The sequence below is a fragment of the Streptopelia decaocto genome (genome assembly GCF_964273445.1).
Source record: "Streptopelia decaocto genome assembly, chromosome: 2".
In the NCBI taxonomy this organism is placed as follows: domain Eukaryota; kingdom Metazoa; phylum Chordata; class Aves; order Columbiformes; family Columbidae; genus Streptopelia; species Streptopelia decaocto.
The window spans coordinates 148,437,199-148,457,956 of NC_138655.1; the positions used below are offsets into that span (position 1 = coordinate 148,437,199).

Sequence of the window (20,758 nt, forward strand, 5' to 3'; positions counted from 1 at the left end):
TGATCAGTCCTTCATTCGTGGAAATTCTCTTTCATGAACACTCTTTTATTGAGTCCCCTCTTAAAACAACCGCCTGAATCAAACCTGGGCAACCACAAACCTTGATCAGCGGGGAACTGTGACTCAAGAAATGTGAGCAGGGAGAAGACAGATGAAGGGACTGAACCAAGGTCAGAGAAGGAGAGCAGTTAATGGTGTATGAGCACACTGATACCACTAGGACTGTGGAGGGGAAAGCCTGACCAGCCTGCTCAACTTGACGTTCTTTCTTTTTTGGTTTTATGGTAGGTATGTTCCGCATTTAACAAACCTTACTCCCCACAAACAATGCAGTATTTTGTCACTCTAGAAGAAGTTTTGCTTTAACTACAGCCCAAACAGGGTGGGCTTTTCAGTAAGAAAAAACCCCAAGCTGCTGGCTTCAGTTTAGTTCTGTCTTTTCTGTTAGCCAAAATGAGAAAATTATAAACAGTTCACCTTTTTAGGGCAGACTAGCAGCGGATGCACAGCAAGCCCAAGCAACTTTATAAATAAGTCAGCAAAGATGTGACACAGTGCTAAAACTATGACTAAGACCATTTGGAAGAGAAGCGCTCTGTGGAAATGCATCTGCATGATGAATGTAGTTCTGGGCACAGATTCCCCATAAAGTTAACAAGGAAAATGTCCTTTCCCATATATGGCTGAGCTCAGGCCTCTCCCAGAGCCAGCGCCGGCCTCCGACACCCGCCAGCTCGCTTCCTTACCTCTGCTGCTTAATAGCTTTTCCATCTGCTGAGTTTTGGAAAAGCATGAGTAAAGATTTGCTAATTTGGATTCAACGCTGATTGCTCTTTAATGCAAACAATGCCAAGCGCACCCTGTGCGCTCCAAAGCGGCTCCTGCAGCAGCCCGGCAAATCCACCCTCCTGCAAGTCACTGGTTGGGACTGCGGGTTGCCCTGTTGCAGATTTTTCTATTAAGGGAATAAACCAAAACAAATAACACATAACTACACTAGACAACCAAAGGAAGCCTTTGGAAACCCTTGGTGGAGCTGGGACTATACCCCGGGTCAGTGTTCAACCACAGATGACGGGAACAGAAAAGAACCCATTGTTATAAGAAATAAATTAAACTTTTTTGCGCAACATTTACATATTTTCTATTATACTTGTTCTCCCAGTTTTAAATTAAATCCTTGAAATATATCCCAGAATCCTTGAAGAAGTGATTTCCCACCCCCTCACAAAAAAACAAAGCAGCTGAAAACTTACAAAAGGCAAGCTTGCTGAGAACTAACAACTGAATCACCAGATGGATACATTTTAAAAGGCTGCAAATGGTGTGCTGTTCAAAACCAGATTATAAAATCACTTCTGCATATTTGTGAGCTGTACTCTATTTTTGTTAAATATTTTAGGAAGACAAACATGGACATAACCTTGAATGTCTGCACTTGTTGCTTTCCAAGTTTTTTTTGCTGTCTCTACAAACAGTAATGCTCAAAGAGAAGTTTTTCTTTATAAAACCAGCTTTGATGTAAATCTCTAGAGCTTCTAATATGAAATGAGAGACTCATTAAGTGACAACAGGAAAAAGGAAAGAGTAATTCTCCATAGTGCAACCTAATTTTGAATTTGCCAATCAAATATTTAGTACCTTTGTATTATGCTAACCATTAAGATATTTAGAAATTAATTTTACTACTCCACTGCCCATTGCAACTTTTAAAATCTCTTGATTAGATTTTAAAATCTAATAAACAGCAATAGCATCTGTGCAGAAAATTAATGTGGCAAATGGGGTCAAGAAAAAAGGGTAAGAGTTACAGAAACATTAATTTCTTTGAAATCAAGTATCCATGGCTCTGCTGCTCTCACCACTCTTCAGCTTAGCATTCACCCCACCCGATGCAGGCCACAGGTTATACTGATATTAAGGCAACATGAGCAACCAGCTCTTAGGCCAATGCAGAACTGTTCCACTCAGCCCAGCAGCAACTCATCAACCCAGAACTCCAGCATCCACCAAGCCAGTGCCAAGCAAAAGAAGCGGAATAACAATAATAAACCAGGAGGCTGATTAACAAGGATGAATAACCAACAAGGAGGATAGGTGACTATCCATCCTTACACTAGATGAAACTGGCTGTAAACATAATCTCAGCTCTAGGAGGGATAAATTCCATACAGCATTTCTGAATCAAGCTTTAAACCTGTGGAAAAGCAGCTAATGCAGAGGTGTCAGTCTGTGGGAAGCAAAAACTCTAGTCCAAAACTCTGAGTTGCTTATTCATTTCTAGGCTTCTAAGCATAATTAGACTGGTGTGTGGGGATGTGAATAAGTAGGTTGTCTGGTTATTGCCTCAAAAAGGTGGCTTCTGCACAACAGCTCAACCCTTACTGCGTATTTAAATGTTTCCCCCTTGGTCTGCAGCATGGTTATGTATTTGAATAGGAAGCTTTGCAGCAAGGCATGCTTGAGGATGCAACAGAGGCAGACACCTTGTAGTGTCTTCACAGAATCATAGAATGGTTTGGGTTGGAAGGGACCTTCAAAGGTCATCCAGTCCAACCCCCCTGCAATGAGCAGGGACATCTTCAACTAGATCAGGTTGCTCAGAGCCCCATCCAGCCTGGCCTGGAATGTCTCCAGGGATGGGGCATCTACCACCTCTCTGGGCAACCTGGGCCAGTGTTTTACCAGCCTCGTTGTAATAAATTTCTTCCTCACGTCTAACCTGAATCTCTCCTCCTTTCCTTTCTGACCAGTGTGAGCATTAGTGCAGCCACCAAGGAGTGCTGGCTGAACCACTAACCCAACCACGAAAGTGGCAAGTTTCAGCCATCTGGGTACAAAAATGCTTGTCCTGGCATGGTGGAGGTGGTGAGATGGGGATGGCAAAAAAGAGAACTGGTAATAAAAAAATAAAATAATAATTTAAAAAAAAATGCACTGCTTCTCTGCCACAGTCCATGGCTGTGCGCTGGACTACAGTGGTCACACAGTCAGCCCCCACCCCCAGTCACCAGGGCTCTGGTTATAAAAAGAGCAGGAAGAGACACGTTTCTAAAATAAGCAGAATTGAGTAGTCCCTGGAGACGCCTGTTTCAGGACTCAATGGCTACCCTGCTAAAAGAGTTCCTACTTCCCTCACTCCAGAAGGTTTACTGGCTTTAGCTCAGGGCCACACTTTTTAGCATGAATTTTATGGACCAACAAGGTGAATTACATTCACATTTCTGAAAAAAAAAAAAAAAAAAAAAAAAAAAAAAAAAAAAAGAGGGAAACAAAAAAACTAAAATCAACCAACCAAAAAGGACACAGCACTTTTCTTAACTGGAGAAAGTAAACAACCCTGGTGACATGGGACTGGTTGTACAACAATCCACTGAAAAAAAAACATGGTAAAATGGTATTTTGCTGCCCTGTCTCAATAGCAGTATATTGCTCAGAAAGACACAGGTACAAAAAACGAAACGTTTCACCCCAAGGAGTCACTTTTGATTCAAACTTCCAAGTTTGTGGTACAGATTTTCCAACAAATCTTAAATAGGTAATTCTTAGTTTGTGTCCTTAACAGCTACCTTATTTACTTAATAAATGTAAATGTTATTGTAATACTGAATTACAGCTGGCATACACTGCTTGCACAGTAGATTCCATGATCAACAGATAAAGAAACTATGTGATGCATTCTTCTTCATGGAAGTGGAGATTTGGGGTAAACACTGATTAAAATTTCTTGCTGTTCAACCATCAAAGAACCAAAACCCTAACTCACCATACAAAAACTCTTTTCTGCCCAGATGGGCCCAGCCCTGTGCCGGCTGTCCCTCACAGACAGGCCCAGCTGCTGGCCCTGCACCACCAGAGATGAGGTAGCAGAGTATCCCCATGCAGGGGATGTGAACTTGATGGGAAGAGTAAAGATGTGCAGTCTTGAGAGCAGGACTTGGCAGCATCCCAATCCAAAGGGTGCTGCAAACGCTGCACCTTCAACGGCCTATCTACCCACCAACCTACCAACAGCACGGCTTAGCAAGACCATGATGTTTCTCTCTCTGGCAACTTCGCAGATGTTAATGGAGCAGGTTTTGAACCGCTTGCAGTAATATGGAAAGAATGGGACATTAACCCAGATTAACGTGCAAAATGAATTCTTTAGCACTGAAACAGCTTTTACACAAAAAATTCATCACGTCAAGACTGCTTCCTCAAATTGTAACCCAAAAAAGCTTTAAAGTATAACCCCTTCAGCTACTGTGATGCTACAGGATAAAAGAATCAGCAGTATTTCACATTAGACATAATTTCTCTGTCAGTTATCTTTAAGTTAATGGAATAAAACAAGCATAATCACCAGATACTCATGACAAGCACTTCCATAGCCACTTTATTTTAGTGGGGCATAATATGTTAAAATACTATATAATAAAACAGGTAGGACTTAAATTTTAATTATAAAGAGTTAAAATCTACAGGAAACTAATTTTCTGCTTCGGTTAGGGAGATTAGCTCCTCCAGTATGGTTATATGAGGTTATCTGTCACAACTAGGGTATGTCACTGGTTAGTTCAGAAGATGGCCCTGCAAGGTTGGGGATCCAAAAAACCATGAGAATACATATTTCTGCACACCAGATGCACAGGGAAACATATCACAATTCTTCAGATTCTGCATGGAACTACTGTGCCCCCTGCCTACGTTTAGTGAGGCAAATAAATACAAATGGTAACACAACTGGTTTGCTAAGACTCAGTTACACTGCATTACTACCCATAGTTTATTGATACTTACAGCTCTAAAAAATTTCACAAGAGATCAAGTCACATAGAATGCAGCAAAAAGTACTCGCAGGCTGAGGCCGCATCTCATGAGAACAGATCTGGAAGGCTGTTCACGGTATCAGCTTGTATCCCCAGAGTATGGGCTGGCTGTTAGTTTATATAGGACACAGCTGCTTCAAGACAGAACAGTTAACTTCACCAGCACTCACACAGTTTGACCATATTATTCCTTTTATATAGAATATATTGATACTTGTTCCTGGATTTCATAGGAGCCTTCAGCTTACTGACAGTAAAGCAATTAGGTATTTCTCTGAAAAGTATTTTTTGGTCTTGATTTGAATTACTGAGTGAAAGCAAATCTGCCCAAGTCAGGTGCCTGGCAGCAGGGAGCGGGGTGGAGATTTTTCTTGACAGAACATGTAAGTTTCCTCTATAATCATAACAAAAGAGGTACCAACTTCAGAACAGCTACAGGTGATAAAGTTTTCTGATAGCTGACATCTCTCCCCCTTAAGATAAAAGGTGGTAGATCCAGTTGCGATACAGCTCACATGACAGACGGTGGTAATGGTTCCCAGACGTTTTACAGCACTGAGACATACCCGAGAAGACAACTGGGCTCCAGTCTCCTCATCCCCAAAGGTTTTCAGGTCACAATTCCTGGGAATGCTCTACCAGCCTACAGGATATATGGGTAAGAGCATTCTCCACCTCTCTTATTAAACTAAAGCTGCTACGCAACCAAGAATGAAAAGCAGGAGGTGAAAAATGAGCTGACGGAGTTTTGACTCTTCTTTATCTACTGAAGCACTCAGATGGTGGGAGGTAGAAGAAAGATGTAAGTGGGGTTCCAGATCCTGTTCCTTGTAATATATATATATATACACACACACAAATTTTACAGCATATTATCAATGGATAAAAGCAAAGAGTCTTTGGACCATGATTCAAAGTCTAAGCTTCAGATCTTTCTCACTAAATGACCTAACCTGTAGGAAAGTGAAAGGAAACATGTATGTTCACACTCACAGACACTAAAGAGAGCCTTGACTACAAACCTCCTATACCACGCTTGACTACTCTGAGTAGTGCACACTGAGCTGAAATCCTTCTGTAATTGCAGACCTGATCAATCTGAACTATATAGACTTCTCTATGGACTTAATGAAGTCAAAATGAATACTTATCCTCCAACAAGCAACTGAAGGCAGCCGGGGAGCTTCTGGTAAGCAAGGAGAGACTTACTGAATTTAGACTTCTATGGAACACAGGAAACTTACGTAGGCAGGATAGTACCATGAAACAAAGCATGGTGTGTAATCTGATTTCTACACACGTTTTCATTAGCAAAATCCATTGATAATTTTGCTTAATGACAAACTCTTGTAACCTGCTGCAAACGTAAATAATACTCATCACAGGCAAAACCAAATTGCTTAGTGAATTGTGAAGAATACTAGTGCTGCTAAAGCCTACTCAGTTTCTCTTTTCATAACATACTTCTCTTTAAGAAGTCATACAAGTCCAAACTGCATGCTGAGGATGGTGCAGAAAGTAAGAGAAAAAGAAAAGATGCCCAGGGACAACATGAAGATGCTACCACCGACAAAGAGCCTTCACCTGTCCAGTCAGCAAACCCCAAGTATGACCTTAGTCTCTTCCTTTTGTTTCAATGCCTTTTGGAGAGCACTGCGGTGCGGGCAGGACTAGCGTTGGTCAGTCAGCACCACTTCCAAAGAAGGGATCTTTTTTTCAAATAGTGTATGTACATACCGCCATGCACAGAAGGTTTGTAATTCAAGACTAGACCTCCTTAGTACTACCAAACGACCAATAATTAATTTAAGGAGAACACTTTCCTGTACTAACCACCCCTGTCCCTAGCTTGGTCCTAACGCAGGCAGAAAGACTATTTGTATAATGTTTTCTTGACCCACTGAATCATAATTTGAAGCTGAGATTCCACAGTTTAGGAGTTGCTCTGGAAAGCATCTTGATGCTTGAAAGGCAAGTAGTACTTAGCTTATGTGAACAAACAACCTATGTGTGATCATCACATATAAGAAATGGTTTTAGAGACAAGTGAAGTGCTCTTTCTCATGAGTACATTATGTTTTCTGCACAGGTTTATTTAGATATCTACGAGGTAATTATCCATAGACTGCAATTCATAGGGTAAACTCTTGCCAACTGTATTTTGGAAAACTAGACTAACAAACAGGTGCATTGTGATTAACGTTCAACATTCCATTAGGAGAGAAATACAACTGTGCATATTCTTGAGCAGAGCAGGCAGAACCCTGCAGCTACACCAAATTAAAACACTACCAATAAGCTTTTACTATTTATTACCTACAGCTTATACCTAGTTTCAACTAAAACATTTGCATCTTTTTCTGAAAAGCCAGTTTGTAACTAGTTCTTGCCACTCTACACCTCTCAAACTACTGTGCTTACTAAAGTACAAAATGAAAAAGCAGGACATCCCTCCTCCACACACCTGCACACCTCTGTTTTGCTAAGAAATCTCATGTCAGTGCATCCTGCCTACAAAAAGCTGGGATTCCTACAAAGACATTATGAACCCTCTTGAATTTTAAACACGGACAAAATAATAAAACCTATTAATACGCTGCATATGCTGCATGCAAGCACACCACAAAGCACATCTGTAAGGCTGAACAGCCAACACACCAAGCCCATGGGTACCGATACTGTGGCTGAAACTGCTTTTTTCTTGCAGCTTCTATACATGTGCACCTTGAAAGCTTCCTCTTTAAGGATAAATATATAATGAGGACACGTAAGTGTTAAGAACCAGAACACCTAATTTTTTTTCCCCTTAAAGCCGTCACTGTCAAAAATATCCATTTTCCATACTCTTGCCAGCAGAAGTTTCCAGTAGTTCAAGTCCATCACAGCACTGACTCAAAGTATGTCATCTCCAAGAATTAGTAAGAATTCTCACTGCACCCAATGTCGCTGTTATCAGTAGGCATTTTTCTGTAACAAATGTAGGGTGTTTCAAAGAGATGGACCCAATTCCAAAGCAGCAGTGATTTCAAATTGGCTCCATCTTTTTGAAACACTCTGTATTTCAGGGTTTTCATTATTCCAAGCACCTCTTTACACACTTGTGATTAAAACAGAGAGACAAACACCACTGTTGTCTCATCGCTTTTCAAATGCTTTTTGACTCATCAGTCATTTTTGCCATAATAATTTAATTTATCCTCTTGTTTAAATGTGACACTTTTCTTTTTGGCAGGGGAGAGTGTGAATTGAATATTTAGCTTGTTTACATAGGTCTTGCTAGGCTACAGGACTTCTTGGCTAATTTTAGCATTTCCATCTCAGACAGATTACAATTAGAAACTCCACACAACAATTTAAGCCATTCTAGTAGAAAACGCGGGTGTCTGCTCCTTGTGGTAGTATTAAATTCCCACACGCTCTGCACCACTTACTACTCTCATAAAGAGAGTATTTAATTTTGTGCAACTTAAACCTCACATTCATCCACACAGGAGGAAACGAAAAGTTTAGTTAAACATATAAATATAGCTCTTACACAGCTGACTGTTAAGTGATGCTTCTGAGGCTGTACTGCCTTAGTAACATCCACGACTGCCACAACATCTGGCTAAATCAAGCTTTTCTTCTAAAGGAAAAGCACAACAGAAGCATGTGCATTCCTAAGCAAAAAAATAATCACAGTTAATACAGTGTCTCGCTCATCTATTTCTTTAAAAGAAAACCGTGCAAACCTCTGGCTGGCTACTGCTGCAGGTACTGCAGGAAGCCAGAAGCTGCCACACCACAAAGGGCAAACTCAGCGGAAACTCTGTTGTTTCATGGCAATGTTCACCCACCAGCAGCTATCATTAACGCTCAGGGTACAGTTTCAGCAACCAAAACCCAGATGAAAGCTAACTGCTACCGAAAGGAACAGCAGTGCTACAGCATCCCCACCTCTGAAAAACCAACCTCTGCCCCTGCGCTGCCACTCCAGCCCTGCCCCACCAGCACCCCGAGCCAGCTCCGCTTGCTGAGCTGGCAGAGCGAGAACGGGGGTCACCCCTTTTCTTCCAAACTGGGTGTCTGTGAGCCCACCTTCCTCTGCTGGCCTTGGGTGACCTGCTTACGGATGCTCTGTAACACAGCCAGCCAGTTTGAGGAACTATTCCAATTTCAGTTTTCCCAATAGTTTATTACAATAAGTTAGTTGGCAAAAAAATCAGGACACGCAAAGAACAAAACACTGAAGGTTTCTGTTGTTCCTGTCTCCCCCATCCCGCCCCCCCCACCTCCAGCAGATTTGAATGCAAGTACACAGAATAATGCTTACAGATAGTATCCAAATATTTAATTGCAAGGTTTTTTTTTTTAAGATTCACTATTCCAACATGATTTAGAATGAGACTTGTACTGAAACAGCTCTTGTCCTCAGCGTACTTTCAACATGGGGCAAGTGGTCACAAAAACCAAACATGCAGAAATAATAAAAAAACTGGTCATTCCACAGAACTAAGTATAGCCTTATAAATCTGTATCTATAATATTTTTAATATATATATAATTATATATATATTTAATTGTGCATATGTATTTATATATTTTAATATATATAGAAAATTTATTATGATTATTAACTTATGGCAGTGATGACAGGCTAGGTATAAGCATGCAGTGAAACAAAGAGTAGACTTAGTCCAGATTTTAATTGTGAAGTTTGAGCACTTGGAAAAAGCTCTCCCATCTCAGGAAAAAAAATTACTTCAATCTTAAAAGATGTCTTGTCTTTAAACAACAGACCTCTCACAAAGTATTTCAGAACAAACAGTCCTTGCCTGAACAACCTGCCTGTTAATACATTTCTGCTGCTTTCCAGAGCAGGACTTTAAGCCTACAGCCCACAGGCTGCTTCTAAGAGGACTGCAAAAGATAATAAAAGATGAGATTTCTCAAAGTACCCAAGTAGATCTACTAGTTTGCCACTACTGAACAGAGACAGCTCAACTTCTGGCCCTAAAATTCCCCACTTTGCACCCTTCATCTATCTGTCTGGTGCCAGCTGTGGACGATACTTTCACCTTTTAAATGAGACAGTGGAACAAGCTGAGCAATAACTCCTTGCTGAGTTATTTCTCACCTGATCTAGCAAGCTCAGATGGATTACTCGAGTCAGAAGAGCCCTGAAGCATGCCCGAGCAGATGCTGTGAAGTTCCACAGCAGTTTATGCCAACTTATCTCTGGACTGCCACAGCCTCACGCTCCTCTCGCTATGAGCAGCACATTTTCCTATTCCTCCCCTTGGCCTGAAGTGTGTCACTAGTAACACGTTTGGTCACCCACATCAAACTGCTGATCCAGCTGAAAATTAATTTTTTGCCAAGCTATTTTTCAACCAGATCAGCTACTTCAATGACTCACTGTACAGCCTTATGACTTGCACGGCTCATGCAAAGAGGATGGCAAGACTGCACCGCTACAGGCAGAAGGGACAGTAAAGACCTACATTGGTATATACTGCTGCAGAGCCATGTTCCTCTGAAAATAAAGCACATTTTTAGTTAAAGTCATGGTTCAAGGGTCACTGGAACATCTTATAGAATATGGAAGTCAGGTAAATTTGAAAAACACTTGTCTACTGCGGAGTTTTGTGTTATCGCTAATGAGGGTTTTTTTTTTTTAAACTCTGCAGAGACATAGTATTAAAATTGCTTCCAGCAAATGTTAATCATATTAAATACAGATATTATTCATTTAGGAAGTGAAACTGCGTTGTGAATTACGTGCCAAAAGAGCCAGTATTTGTGCAAGCTTTTTTATTACTATCTAACTACTCTCCAAATTGGTAGGCTGGCAGCCATAAAAACGCTGGCAGCAACCTTACACATTACAGTTACACTTTAATGCTAAAGTTGAGTTTTTCACTGAAACTGGCGATGCCAGCAACATGTTTCTGTAACATTTTAGTCTAGCCTCTGAAAAGTTACATTAACAGCAACAGAGGGAGGTAACACATACGTTAAAAAAAATGTTTATCACTGTGTAGCAACTTTATGATGCATTTTAAACAACCTATAGCCGATATGTATAGTCTGTTCTTCCGAAAAAGGAAATTTGCTGTTTCCTTTTTTATGCTGAAGTCCGCACCCAGGAAAAATTACACTGAAATTCTTGAACACTAATTTCTCCCACAGATTTCTGGCAAAAAATGGCCAAAAACAGCATTAAAAAAAATATTCCCTGTTTTTGAACTGTACAGTAAAAGCAAGGAGCAAATGTTATGTCCTAAAATGTTACACTTGGAGACATTTCGAAAATGCACATAGGTTACATTCATGTACAACTTAAAAACAGATTTGTTTTAATCTATTCTGACACAAAACCGGCAAAGTGACATTTTAAAAATTGTCAAGCCTTCTATTTTATGCAGATGGGCTATGGCACCCCTTCAGCATCCGGACAATCTTTAGGCAGCACCAGAAAGTGAGCATATACTAATATACTCCTATTAACATATGCTAAATACAACCTTGCAAAAACACAAATGGAACCTCTGAGAAGGTAATTCCTGACTTCATCCTATGCCTGCCCAAACTAATTGCCTAATACACAAGAAAAAAAAGACATCAGTCTAATAAAAAAACACCGAGCTAGAACACATTGGCAGCACATAACCAACCTTGCTTACCCTAGTCAATCTCGTGGATGATGCTAGCCAAGATTTCCTCATTTCTCCTTTTTATTATCAGAAGATAGAACACTTCACTTATTGACTGGACAAGCACAAAGCCTTCAACTGCTCCACTACCGAAGACTTGAAAATAATATGAAGTCATCCTGATGCAAAATTTAATCCAAATTTAATGACAACTAACTACTAAAATGTGTTATCTTTTGATCTCAGGGAGGGTGCTTTTTTTCATTTAACATCAAAAAGATTATGTTATTTTGTATTTACCTCCACTTCAGAAACAGGCTTTCCTTTTAGCTGTACTCACCTTCACACAAAACCCTTTTACCTATTAGCTGGAAAACCAGACAGCTGAGGGTCAAGGCAGAGTTTGCATGTCGCCCAATTTAATCTTTGAGCTACTGCATCTGCAGAAGATGCCGGCCAAGCTATTATACTGTAACGCCAGGTCCTTCAAATGACCTCCCGTGGTCCCCAATACACTCCTGACACTCAGGTTACCCCACAACTCACCGGGAGAGCATCCTGTGATCTCCCGCTTTACGGCAGTGCAAGGGTACAGACCACTGGTGGGTCCTGCCAGAGAGGCCGAGCAGGTGAGGACAGCCCCGGTGGCTTTGCAGAGCAGCCACCTGCACGATAGTCAGACATAAGGCGGTGACAACACCTGAAAGCAGCACCATGTTAAGACACACTGAACTACAATTCCACCCTAGAATGATAGCTTATCCTCCTTTTTTCCTTTGCAAAAGGGAATGGCCCCCACATACTTATCTCGATACTTACTTCAAGGTCAAGGTTACGCCAAACCAGACATCTCGGTCTCAGGTTTGTTTTTCAAAACCATGACCTCAGGGATGAGGTAAGCACTAATATCCAAGATACAAACTAACAATATGACCATTTCCTAAGTGAAATACTGAATCTTTCTAAATTAATCAAACACAATTATTTTTCTTCTCTTAACCACAAATCAGTCATCTTTGCATGAGGGTAAGTTCAGTGTTTCAGTTCAGCCCAATATATAATTATTGTTTTTCATTCTACCACAAAGGACAAGAAAAGAAGAAGAAAGCTTTCACTTTTTCTGTTCAGCTTCCACATCAAAAGTGCTTTACTTGCACGGTGCTAAATATAAAAAAGTTATGTTAGTAGCCATAGCAGAAAATTAACTACATGTAAATACTTGTGTGTAGTATGCATACTACACCGAATTTTACAGTTTAATACAATAATAACCTGTGTAAACAATGGCTCTCCTTCCTGTCGATACACTAGAATGCAACGAGCCTAAGTTGTCAAAACTAGGACTAATTAAGCGTAAGTGTTCTTGTAGAAAAAAAAGAATAAGAAATAAATGAACTGCAAATATTACATTGATCTCTTTGGGGAGAAAATATTGGCACTAGATACTGTATATGTTACAGTTTATGAGCACTTTAAGAAGCATGTGCACTTAAACATGGTCTTACAAATGAGAAGTTTAGAGAAAATTACTGTAAACAGAAAACTAACGATTTGTTGGCAAAACATAAGAACTGCATTAATTTATCAAAGATACTCAAGAGGTCTGTGGGAGAAAGAAAAGAATGAAAAGGATAGTGAGAAAACATCAGCATCTTCTTAGCTCTTACTGGCAATAACAAAGTTAAGATTCCAGCCTCAATTTTGTTACTCAAAACTTCTCCCCCAATAAAAACCACAAGAATACTAATGATATTTTGTTGCTGCTATTGTAAAATAAAGCACATGAAACAGCTTTTAAGACAGAAAGCATATTTCATAACCCTTTTTGCAGCTGACAGTAAAGAGAAATTGAGAAAGATATAGACAAAAACATCATTCTAATAAAGAGCCTTTACTCATTGACACCCCAAAGGGGATTACAGGTTAGTTAGGAATCCTATTACCTTCCCTAAAAGAAAACATTAATATTATAGTCTCATCAGGCTACTTACCCTACCATGTGCTTGGTTATGTACAAATTTTGTACTAAATTAGTGACTTTAACATCTATGTGAACATCTGCAATCTGTTAATGGGAGAATACAATAGCTTAGGAAGTTCACTAACCACTCTGATTAGTCTAACAATAGAAAACTAAAATAAAGTGTTTATTACAGAAATACAAGATGTTTAATAACAGCATTCTGCCTAAGAGAGCACCCTTAGTACTGAAAAAGACAACTGTACTATTTAGCAATGCATAACGAGGTGCCCAGTGCCTCATTTGTCATTCATAAAAGAATTTTCATTTTCTCCCTGAGACATTCCCAATACAAGCTGTTAGGAAGCCTGTGCACTTTGTAAATTCACTAGAAACTCACACAGCCTGTTATGAACACAGATAAAGCAGACGATAATTTTTTACAAGGAAGCTGTTTATACTTTTTTCCTGGTACTTGCACTACTAATTCACATAGTGGGAGAGAAGAAAGTTTTGAGAAAGCTCTCGTCATCAATTTATCCTGACTTACAGTTTCAGCTGGGTTGTTACTGGGCCACACCTATGCAGGACAAATTAGAAAAAAAAAAAAAAAAAGAAGAAAAAGTAGAATTTGGAAAAAGTAAAATTCATCTTCCCATTTGTGGGTAAACACAAAAATGACTTCGTAGGCCACCCCAGAAACTCCATAACCACAACAACTGACAGATGCTGGTCAACATTGTGGTCCACTGTGGTTACCGCATGGCCAGTAACATCATCCTTTTCAGAAAGCTGGCCACAGAATACACAACAGAACAGAGCAACACAGAGCGAGCAGGAACTGCACAGAAAAAAGGAGGTGGTGTCACCCACCATACACAACAACATTACTCAGCATTAGAACTAAACAACAAATTTCAATTTTCTGACACAAAAGGAGCTTCAAATCAGACCAAGATATTGCCAGTGTCTCTCCAGGAGATCAAGCCACAGAATTTGTTCATCTGTTCATTTGTTCACAATTCCGTGACACTCCCTCTTGAAAAACAAACAAACATCCTCTTCAGAAACAACAGCTAACTCTCTTCTACACCAAACACTCATTTTCCTGTAAAGCCTTGAGATGCACGTGTTTGTATAAAGAACACCCATGTACACACGCACCAGAATAAAGCCTGAAAAATCTTGAGTTGTCTAACCAGTAATGTTAAAACTGCAAATGAGAACCCTACTACTGTTAAGTGCCTTCAAAGCAAGGTGAGTAGAGCAAGTGAGAACAATTTGTAGAATCAGAAATTCAAAGATAGATGGGAGATGAGAGGCAGAAGAACACAGAACTTAACGCCGAGTCTTCTGCTGCTAGAAGACAGGAAATTTTCTACAGGGCACAGAATGTAGCAGATGACTTAAAAATCTAGTCATAGGGGAATAATACACATACTGGCAAGTACTTTTTAATAACACTTCCAAAATAAATCTAATGCCATATTGCCTTAATCACATTTTTAAGAATTATTTAATTTATGCAATTGCTTTATGAGTTCTACAAATAGGTCTCGAGAAGCTTGAGGAAAAAAAAAAAAAGTAAACGAAAATGACACTCCCAACAAGGATTCCCTTTCAGAGGGCTGACTGCAGCTCCTAAGAATTAAAAAGATGCCAAGGGGATTGGCCATTCTAAAAAAGAGTTGGAAAAAATAAATCACTTGAAGTTCTAGAAAAGCAAATGAGACTAGAATAGGTTCTGCTACTGCCAAGCCTGGATTCCCTCTTTTCTGGATCTGTCTAACCAGGATCTCTTCCAAGTGCCATGTGAAGAAACATGAACAATCTTAAAGCTGGCTAGCTTGCCACAGTTCATACTGATTAGGAAAATCCCTGCCTGTTTCAACTTCAGTTTTGCCACGTCTCACTGATTGTTACAGTCCCTCACATGGAAGGCGTACAAAGTATATTTGGAAAGAGGCGGGAAGAGTAGGCTGGGTACACCAATTGCCAGCAAGCCTCCAACCAGCCTCTACTCTTTCCCCGAAAAACCCACTCCCCAAGCCATGCGGCGGGTGCAACGCATCCTGAGCTAACAGGGAGCAGAAGGCAGTGCAGCTCACGTTCCCTGTGTGCAACGGGGACATGAGTGACGGCTGCACCAGGCATCAGCAGCAGGTCTGCACTGAAGAGGCCCAGGCCCCCAACACCCAGGCAGGAGAAGAACACAAGGGCTCTGCGTGTCTGTCCACTACAAGGAAAGGGCACAGGGATGGAGCCTGTGCTGGAGTGTTCCAGCACTACAGGCTTTGCTGATGAGACCCTTTCTGTAAGCCATCAAGAGGAGGAACTTCAACAGCCTGGTTAACAGCAGTCCTGTCACAATCACAAAAAGAACCGTTTCTGAGGGCCACGTTCCCAAGAGCCACGGACAGCCAGGAAGCCTGTAGCAGGCTGATCAGAGGGCTGGGAGAACCACAAGCTAAGTGTACATCACATCACTCAACTAAATCAAGACTGGGTGGAAAGGTAGGCATGACAACTATTTACAAACAACCAAAGAGTGTTCATACCAGTGTCAACGGGGGAATTACAGTCAGGGCAACAGAGAACATAGCACGTGTCCAGCCCATGTGTGCACCGCTCTCCACAAACTTGGTTTTCTCCTACTCAAGTTATCTATTTCCCAAGCTGCCTGCTATAGCAAACGAGCTCTTTGCAGAACTGCACCATAGCAGAGCTGCCCTAAGAGAGGGATGGGGAGAATGGCTACGAGCAGAAGGATGAAATCTTGAATCAGGAAGAAAGAACAGCAGGAAAAGTTTCCGGACACTTTGTTTTCAGCTGTGGGAATCACTTCCCAAAGGAAGTGGTAGAATATCAACCACTTGAGTCACTTAAAACTCAACAAGACAAAACACTAAAATTCTGCACTCACATCAGAAATTCAAGTAAATTCAAGAGAAACTCACATCCCTCTGAATCAGTCCTACATGAGGGTGGGCATAACTAGGAACATGACGCAGATGAGGTGACCATGGGTACAGAGAGCAGAATGAGCTCCCTGACAGCACACAAAAGAACACCAGTTTTTTTACTGTTGCCATTTCATTTTAAAGTAGGTCTGGTTTATTTATCATGTGGCTGGCAAACAAGATACACCACTTACCAGCTCCAGCTTTAATTAAAGTAAGATTTCATTCTGCATGCCTGTCAGATTTGCACCTTTCAGCTGAAACATCTTTGAAAAGGACAAAAGTTGAAGGTGTTCGCATCTTAAACTTGCCTCATCTTGCCTACCTATTGCCAATGGCTCACTGTTTTTGCAACCCTTACAAATATAGCCTTAGGCAGGCTTGCTAAATGCTACTTAATCATTTGCCAGAGGCGAGTAATATTTTTTGTGACAGGAGAATGAATCATCAGTTTCATCACCAGAATGGATGTGGACAATGAATATTTTCACTACTTTTAAAGTCTTGTTTAATTCAGTCTAATTTCCATCTTTCTAGTAGTACAATTCTTCTTTAAAAAACAAAACAACGACAACAAACCCCAAAAACGTTGCTACTAAGCCATCTCATTTAATGGTAGAAAACTGATTTTTCTCACCTTATCACCACCGCCTACCTAATTATTAATGTGCCAGGAGTATAGATTATCTGTTTCCACATAAAGTCCAGTTCCATTTCAACTCTTAAGCACACACACTGCATTAGCCATGAGTGGAGACATTCTTTCCTCCTAAAGGTTTGTGTGTCTTGGCATGAACAGGACTGTAGCACCACGGTCAATCTACCAGAAAAAATATCAACATTTTCGCCCAACAGGTATGTGCACACGTGTTGGCATGAATGGACTGTTATATTATACCAAGGACAAATGCAGAAGGAACCAACAACAGTTTAACCTTTTTTCATAAAGGAAAACAGTCACAAAGACTATCTGATGAGTCTAACAGGCAGTCAGACACTTATTCCATAAGATACAGACATCTGACATGGGCTAAACAGTGAGTCAGAAAAAATTTCCTATCGCTTCATGTTTCATTCCAAACATCCATATAGGAAGATAAAAGTATGAGACAAACCATTGCGCTTCCATTGCTGTAAGTTATTTCAGAAATCTCCACGTGAAACAGATCACATCCAGAGGCCTCACATTTCCACTTCCACCCTGACACAAGCCTATAGCAAGCTATAGGGGCTCAAAGCAAAACCCACACAAATGTGAACGCACTGAGCAGTCAAAACGCTGCACTATGATCCTGCCGTCATTCAAACAGTACACACGCCGCTCTTAATGGTTACTTTCAGCAGATATAGGTAGGTCAAAAATCTAGATATCCAAGCTCCTACACTGCCTCACTCCTGGCAGGATCTCTCATTCCTGTAACTCTTTCTCCCCACTGCCTGCTTCCCGCGGAAGGCGAGCCGGCCCCTCCGCTCCGGGCGCCGAGGGGGACGCCGCCTGAAACTTTGCCCAGCCCAGTGCTGCCCCTTCCCGGGCACCCCCGGTCGGGAGGCCGCGGACGGCACAGGGCGGCTCTGAGCGGGGCACCGGTGCGGGCTCCCCGTTTTGCAGGGAGGGTCGGGGCGGGGCGGTCCGGCTGCGGGCGCTGCCCGGCCAGGGCCGGCCCCCGGGCGGACAAAGGCCTGGCGGCCCCCACCGGCACGGGAGGCTCGAGGCCGCCGTCCCGCCGCCACAGGAAGCCACAGGCTGGGCCCGACACCTTCCCGCCCGCCCACCCGCAGCGCCGGCCCGGGACACGCACACCGCCCCGCATCGGGGCAGGCACGGCGGAAGAGGAGGCGCCCCCTCCTCCGCACGGGACGGGCGCTGAGAGACCCGCACCCCGGGGCGGCGGCGGCTCCCGGGTGCTGCCGGCGGCTCCCTGCGCGGGCGGGCGCCAGGAGGCCGCGCTCACCGCCCTCTGCCCCGCACCACCCACCGCAGCCCGCCCGGATACCGGCGGACGCGCCCCAGACGAGGCGCCGCGGGCCGCGCGGGCACCGCTCAGCTCACTCCCGGCCGGCTCCAACCCCCGCCCCGTGCTCCCGCTACCTCGGCCATGGCCGCGGCACGGCTGGCTCCGGGCAGGGGGCGCGCTCCGGCCCGCCTGGCTGACTGAAGCTCCCCCTCTGCTTGGCGGCCCGGGAGTGGGGTGGGCTGGGCTGGGCTGGGCGCGGCGGGACGCCCGGGCTCGCTGCTGGTTCCCCGTCCGGCTGCCCGCCGCCACCTCGCCTCCGAGCTGCTGAGGGGGAGCCCGGCGGCGGGGGAAGGGAGGGGACGGCCCGCGCTCGGCCGCGCTTTCCCCGCCCCGGAAACACATTCCTCCCCGCTGCCGTCAAGCCCGGCCGGGGAGGCGCTCTCCGCCGCGGCGGGGCAGGGAAGGAGGGAACGGCTCTCCCTGCACAAGGGGGGGTCGTCCCCTGCCTGTCCTCCTCTTCCCTTCGTGGCGACCGCCAGCGCCTTATTTGGTGGGGTTTTATTAGCGCCCCGGCCGCCGGTCCCTCCGTGCGCACCCGCGGGACGGGCAGCGGGGACGGGGCTGCCCCGCGGCTGGCGGCGTTTCCCTCGGCGCTCCGGGGTCGAAAGGTTGCTCGACCCCAGCGCTGCTCCTGCCCCTGCTCCCGCTCCCTTCGCTGCCTGGTCCCTCTCGGCTCGGCCCGGCGGTGCCCGCGGGGCCGGGACACGCGTGGGGGCGGAGGGGTGGCTGTGGGAAGGGGGACAGTCTGTTCTTGCTCACAACTGCTCCCGAAAGCGGTAGAAGGCAACAAGTTGTCGATGAGCTTGGCATGAGGCTGACAGTTCCACTTACAACGTGGAACTCCCCAGGTCCCTTGGCCTGAGCCTGCTTCTGTTCAGTGCATGCCCTTTGAGTTTTTAAGTGCTCCTCAAAGTAGGTTATTGGAGGATCTACTGATTAAAAAAGGTGGGAAATGCAAGCTATGGGCTTGCAGCTCACAGTCATAGAAGCTGTGCCTCTGTGTGGCTGCTGGAGCTGGTGTCAGTTCTTATTTTGCTACAATTAACTAAATGAGTGGTGCTGCAAATTAATAATAATTTTTATTACTTTTCACCTGCTTTGTTTCTATCTGCATTTTAAAATAAAGTTAGCAATGTTTCTGCCTTACTCAAGTGCAACCTGTGTTCCATTTGGGCAGTGCAGTTGTTCAGGACTGCAGTCTCTTAACACAGCTGCATTAGCAGAAGCTTTTAATACTGGTACAACTCTAGTTGCAAAACTGTTTCAGTGGTGTTGGAAAATGAGATTGAAATTATAAACTGATGCTCCAAGCAGCTTTAACAAAAGCAAACACTGGACAAATTAAGTGGAAGAGAAATAACTTCAACAATCAGAGGTAAGAAAGCCAGTGACCATATGGTGCGACAGGTAAATTAGTATGTAATACTCCCAAGAACAGGGAAAGAAGCTGTCATAAAACCAAAATTTTAAAATGGTATAAATGTATGCCACAGAAAATAAAAGGGAATGCTGGAGCGATAGTGATCTGCCAAAAATGTAAGAAATTTAAGTACTGGGGAAGAAAAATTACTTCTAGCTAAAGTATTCTCTGTTTCCTTGTTGCATGGAAAAAAAGCAGAATATGCAAATAGTGAGCACAAGTCCACTATGGTCAGGGAAGCTGTAGCAAAATTGTGTCTCAGATTGCTGGGGCAATGAGGTGTAAATAAAAGTGCTTTACAAAGTGGTGCTTCAAGCACTACCACAACGCTCCACTCAGACATTTGTGTATCACGTTGCCACTGGCTGACTGTGCCATGCCATAGGAAATTGTCAGGAAAAAATCTTTCAAAAGTTTGAAAAAAAGCACTGAATTATTTGGCTGCCTTCTGGACTCCTTTGGAGAGTACAGATGTGTATGAACACCAATTGTTACTTTCCAATACTTCTAAAGTACTAAAGGTGTCAGAGAAAGTGCTGAATGTGTCTGAGCCAGCAGACACCATTGCAGCTGATGTCAAAATGTTTAATGTAGCATCTCCATGCTGCAGTATACATGACATCTGGGAGAGTGAATGAACATTTTTGCATGGAAGGGCTCAAGAAAAGCCAGGTTTTCATGGCTTAAGTGGGCAGCTAGGAAATGTGTGGGTCACTGTTAAGCTTGGGTATCTTTTCTGGGATTCCACATCCTCGCATCTTACAGAAAATAGGTGAGAAAATGTGGCACTGGAGACAGGAGTATGAATGATGTATATTCACTTAGAATGCATACTGATTTCTTTGGTACTGATAGATTTGCTGTTGTGTTTGCTATTGATTTTTCTGTGATTTTGAGATTGTGGTTCTTTGTTACAGGATTTGGATACAAGTTTTCAACTCTTCCTTGTCCAAGTAC

At 43.0% G+C, this 20,758-nt stretch overlaps 1 protein-coding gene across 2 annotated transcripts in view; it reads right to left on the reverse strand.

Moving 5' to 3' along the window:
- ITGB1 (integrin subunit beta 1) overlaps window positions 1-18,683 on the reverse strand; it is a 45,086-nt gene extending 26,403 nt beyond the window's left edge. For both annotated transcript variants that reach the window (XM_082044319.1, XM_082044318.1), the window contains exon 1: window positions 18,456-18,683. In XM_082044319.1, the coding sequence (XP_081900445.1) occupies window positions 18,456-18,464 (9 nt within the window). In that variant the 5' untranslated portion in view covers window positions 18,465-18,683. The remainder of the gene's footprint in view (window positions 1-18,455) is intronic.
- Window positions 18,684-20,758: the final 2,075 nt, after the last annotated feature.